A 5,397-nucleotide genomic window follows, 5' to 3' on the forward strand; every position below is an offset into this window, starting at 1 on the left:
GTTGTGGGGACAAATTTCCTCCCCTTAGACCCTGCCTTAACGGCAGTGCCAATAAACACACACACACACACACACGTTCACACATTCACACACCCACTCACAGGCACTCGCAAGAACGCACGCACGCACACACACAATTTTTTTATTATTATTGTTTGTTTCTCTTTCTCTCTCTCTCTCTCTCTCTCTCTCTCTCTCTCTCTCTCTCTCTCTCTCTCTCTCTCATATCGCTGAGTCACCGACTCTCCCTCTAGCTTTTTCTTCGCTTATCGCACTGACGACCTCCTCTTCTCTCGCTGCCACCGCTCGCGAGCACGCCCATCACCAGCTATTGTTGACTTTCTTAAGCTGCAAATATATTTATTTATTATTTTAAATTAATTTTTTTAATTTAATTTCATGTGATTTAATTTTCATTCCCTTTTTATTTCATTTGAGTTTCATTTTATTTCAATCCAATTTTAATTTATTTTCATTTCAATTTTATTTATTTTATTTGAATTTCAATTTATTTCATGTTCGTTCCACTTTAATTTCATCAATTAAAAAAACAAAAAACAAGTAACAAAAAAGGAAATAAAACATTTCAAGAGATAAAAAATGAGAAATAAAAAGTTTATAGAAAAGAAAATTCAGAAAAAGCCCAAAAAAAAAACTCAAATTAAAAAATATTGTAACGTACACAGTGTAAGAAGTAAAACGTCCCCCCTTTCTCATTCATTTCCCTCAACCTTTTATGCTTACAGCTCTGGTCACCAAGAACTGGGTTCGTTAGCCTATGGCAAGAAGGAAACTGGATACAACGCGTGAGGCAGGCTTATGTGGCGAGGATGTGACACTTCCCCCCTGCACGGACTAACCAGTGTTGGCTTGTGCATCCGTAGTCAAAGGGTGATGTGGGAGCGCTTGATTGGGCAAGGGTGGATAATAAGGTTTGAGACGGCTGATGTGGGCAGAGGTTTTACTGAGATGGGAGAGGTGCTGAAGTCAATAGGTGGTGGGCTTGATCTGGTGGGTGATGCGGTAGGGGCCAAGCCACCTGTGCATGAGAGATTCGCTCAAACCAGGGCGGCGTAGAGGGAAATAGAGCATGACTAGATCTCCGAGATTGTAGGATTGTTGTTGGTGTTGCAGGTCGTAGTAGCGTTTCTGACGAATCTGTGTTGTTTGCAGGTTGTGAAGGAGGGCCGAATGGATGAGAGGGATACTGTGTCTCAAATGGTTGTACCAATCTAAGGCATCTTTAGAGCTGTGGGGTTTCTGGATCCCGACCATACAAGGCCCGAAAAGGGCTGATGCAAGTCGAGGCTTGTACAGAAGTGTTGTAAGTATGTAGGGCATAGGGTAAGATGGTGTCCCAGTGCTGGTGCAATGAGTCCACATACATGGCAATCATCTGCTTGATTGTGCGGTTGAGACGTTCAGTTAGTCCATTTACCTGTGGGTGATAAGATGAGGTGAAGTTTTGCGTGACTCCTAGGCATTGTGAGAGTATTTGCAGCGTATCACTTACAAATTGGCGGCCTTGGTCGGCGAGGATAGCCTCAGGACATGTGTGTCGCAGAATAATGTTGTGAAGCAGGAAATGGGCGACGATTGGTGCGGTCATATTTGGAATGGGCAGCTCTTCACACCAGCGGGTTAAGTATTCGGTTGCGACGATTATGTATCTGTTGCCGTTGACGGTTGGGGGAAGATATCCCAACCAACTAGCTGGAACGAGCGGTCCACTGTAATGGAAGATAAGTTTCCTGTCGCCTGGTTTGGGCTTTTTGTCTGTTGACATGTATTGCAATGCAGGAGCGTGATAGATACAGACTGTCGCATTCGCGTGGCCAGAAGAAATGGGTGTGAAGGTTGTGGAGCACTCTATGGAATCCTAGATGGCCGAATAGTGGGTGGGCGTGGAAATAAGTGATGAGGGTATGTTGGAGGGCATGTGGGACATATAGACGGGGCTAGTGAGAAGCTTGGATGTATATAGGGTATTGTTTTGGATGAGATATGAATGATGTAAGGGGTCAGAAGGATTGGAGCGGAGTTTGAGCAAAAGGTGTTGGATTTGGGGGTCCTGGTGCTGGAGCTGAGTGAGTTGATCTCTGTTAAAAGGCAGGACTTGAAAGGGGTGAGGCAGGCTGTAAGAAGGTGTGTGGGATTGGGTATTCTGGATGTGGGGTAATCTAGATAGGCTGTCGGCGGTAGTGTTGTGTTTTTCTTTACAGTACTGGAGAGTGAATGTGTATTCCTGTAAAGCTAGTACCCAACGTTAGAGGCGACCAGGGGGATGATTCTTCTTGAGCATGCCCAATAGGGGCTGGTGGTCAGTTTGAACGGTGACATTAGTGCCATGTAGGTATGGATGTAGTTTGGCAAATGTCCAGACTATAGCGAGGAGCTCTTTTTCAGTAGTGGAGTAATTTTTTTCTGCTTTTGTGAGGCCTCTGCTGATGAAAGACACTGGGCGCCACTGTGCTGACTCATGTTGCTGAAGGAGCACTGCGCCAATACCTATGTTAGAAGCGTCAGTCTGTAACACAAATGGTTTAGAGAAATCAGGAAACATCAGGGTTGTTGAATCAGCTGTTTGAGTTGAAAAAAACTTTGCTCACAGTGTGTCGTCCAATTGAAAGGTGTATCTTTGTGTAGCAGTTGTCTGAGTGGGTTAGAGATAGTGGCCAAATGAGGTACAAACCGGAGAGAAAAGTTGACCATACCTAAAAAAGTTTGAAGTGTTTTTATTGAAGTAGGCCTGGGAAACTGCTGTATTGCAGCAACTTTCTCTGGATCAATTTGATGTCGTCTCCCGAAATGACAAAACCGAGGAATTTGAGCTGCGTGGCGTCCCACCTGCACTTCTTGAATTGTAATAGCAAATTGTATTTTTGATTTCTTGACAACACCTCATGCAGTACGAGGAGATGCCCTTGCCATGTTTTTGTGTGGATCAGAATGTCATCTAGATATACTACTAAGAATTTCCTCTGAATCAAGTCTTCAAATATGGTGTTGGCCATTCTCTGGAACGTGTTCCCTGCGTCACTGAGGCCGAAAGGCATGCGAGTGAATTGAAAAAGACCCCTGGGGGTCCTAAACGCAGTCTTGTGGGCGTGTTGAGGATTTAAAGGGATCTTCCAGTAACCCGATGCTAAATCTAAGGATGTGAAGTACTTTGATTTGCCAAGTTCATCTAAGAGATCATCCTGACAAGGCAGGGGATAAACATCGTGCTCTGTGGCCTGAAATCAATGCAAAATCTGTAACTGCCATCATCTTTCTTCACCAAATGGGGTTCTGAAGACCACGAACTAGAGGAAGGGACAATGACACCTTTCTTCAGCATGTCCTCGACTGCGTCTTGGATGATCTGGATTTCTTTGGGGGACCTACTCCGCCTAGTCATTTTGACCGGTTGGTTTTTGATAGTGTGGATGGAATGTGAATTAGGCAAGTTAACCTGAGAGGTAGTGACTGGTCTCTGGAAGAGAGGAGGGAACTTGCTTAAGAGTGTTTGTAGTTGTTGAGTGCGTCAACGTGTGTCTTCTTCTATAAATTGTGCATTGTTGAAGTGTGACGGAACAGTTTGTCATTTGTAGAAAGGGGATGGGCAAACTGTTAGGGAAGACCAGAGATTGAGAGGAGAAATCTAACCTAGCCTGGTTGTGCACTAACCAATCACATCCTAAAGTGATTTTGAAAAGCTGATGAGGGAGGACATAAAAGTTATGAGTGAAAGTTTTATTGCTAATTGTGAAAGTCAGTGTTACCATGTGACTAGATTGGTACAATTTTTGATGGTCGCCAAAATGAATGGTTATTGGAGGTGCCGGAAACAAAGGGAGATTGAGGGAGGAAACTGTTTGAGTACTGATGGAGGAAATGGAACTACCAGAATCCAGGAGAGCTTCCAGGTGAATTCCATATGTGTGGAGGGCGGTGGTGCAGACCAGTCGGCTGGAAGATGATGCTGATGCAATGAGATGCGAATGGGTGTCTTCCAGCAACCATTCGCCTAGATGTTGTTCGGGAGTGCAGCCACATGAGCCGTCTGAGCTAACGCGACCTGCGCATTTTGAAACTGATTGTGAGGATGACTTCTCCTACAGTGTCTTTGAATGTGACCATACCCGTTGCATCCATAACACCTAGGACGTCCTTGAGCATCTCTATCTGGTAAACGACGACGATTGCCGTATTGGGCATTTTTGGACATCAATGTCCATTGGTGTGGGTAACAGCGGGGTGTCCAGGAGAGGACGATTCTGTGTGGTTGTGGGAGGAGGAACAAAAGTAGTGTGAGTATCTGTTTGTGCACTAGCTTCTATCCTCTGGGCAATCAGGATGGCTTCATGGTAAGATGTGGGGCCCTGGTCCCGAACTCTACGGGAGAGGTTTCCCTGGAGTCGTGGCCAGAGGAAGTATAGCTTCATGTCTTCCGACATGGTAGGATCTGCCCTAAGAATTAATTGGTTGAATTTGACGGAAAACTGGGCCACAGGCTCTTGCAATCCTTGTTTTAATTGGTGCAATTGTTGCAAAGCACTTTGTGTGATATTCTGTTGGGCGAAATTCTGAACCAAGAGTTTTTTAATGAGGGGCCAAGAATATTTCACCTGATCAGTTGGCTGTACAAACCATGTTGCTGCGATGCCCTCGAGTAAGGTGCGGACTTCTAAGGCTTTCTGCTCCACATCCCAGTTGACGTGATATTCTGCCACGTTCTCAAAGTGGTCCAGCCATGTCAGAATATCTTCACTAGGGAACCCATAAAAGGTCTTTGGGCGAACCTTGCTGTCAGAGCGTGTGTTGTGTACTTGTTTCTGTGTTAACAAACCGATGAGGTGTTGGTTTGTAGTGTTAATCTACATAAGCATTGAAGATATGGTAGTGAATATGTGCTTGAAATGGGTGGGTTGTGATGGTTCAGAAAACTCAGGGTGCATTGGGGCGTCTTCATAGTGGGGAGAGGATGAATGCCTGGGGGAGTTGGGGCGACTCATGGTAAGACAAGAAAGTTGTGTGCTGGGTGAGAAAAACTACAGTGCTACTGTGCAAGAAAAGACATGCCCGTCAACTCCACCAAACTGTAATGTACACAGTGCAAGAAGTAAAACGTCCCCCCTTTCTCGTTCATTTCCCTCAACCTTTTATGCTTACAACTCTGGTCGCCAAGAACTGGGTTCGTTAGCCTATGGCAATAAGGAAACTGGATACAACTGTGCGGCAGGCTTATGTGGCGAGGATGTGACAATATATATATATATATATGCTAACAAAAATTAGACCAAAAAATAAGAAAATTTTAGGATTTTTTTTTTCAAAAAAAAAGAAAATTCAAATTAAAAAGAGAAAACTCATAAAACTTGACAGAAAAACTAAAAAAAAATTAATTTTTTAAAA

The 5,397-nt window shown here is 44.2% G+C and overlaps 1 protein-coding gene across 1 annotated transcript; it reads left to right on the forward strand.

The window, feature by feature from the left end:
- Window positions 1-714: 714 nt before the first annotated feature.
- LOC147451625 (uncharacterized) lies at window positions 715-1,241 on the forward strand. The gene is made up of 2 exons (XM_086517524.1): window positions 715-1,023; window positions 1,174-1,241. Exons 1-2 carry the CDS (start codon window positions 820-822, stop codon window positions 1,234-1,236), a joined length of 267 nt encoding a protein of 88 aa, XP_086373650.1. The 5' UTR covers window positions 715-819; the 3' UTR covers window positions 1,237-1,241.
- Window positions 1,242-5,397: the final 4,156 nt, after the last annotated feature.

The sequence above is a fragment of the Adiantum capillus-veneris genome, chromosome 8 (assembly GCF_014529385.1).
Source record: "Adiantum capillus-veneris isolate H3 chromosome 8, ASM1452938v2, whole genome shotgun sequence".
NCBI lineage: Eukaryota > Viridiplantae > Streptophyta > Polypodiopsida > Polypodiales > Pteridaceae > Adiantum > Adiantum capillus-veneris.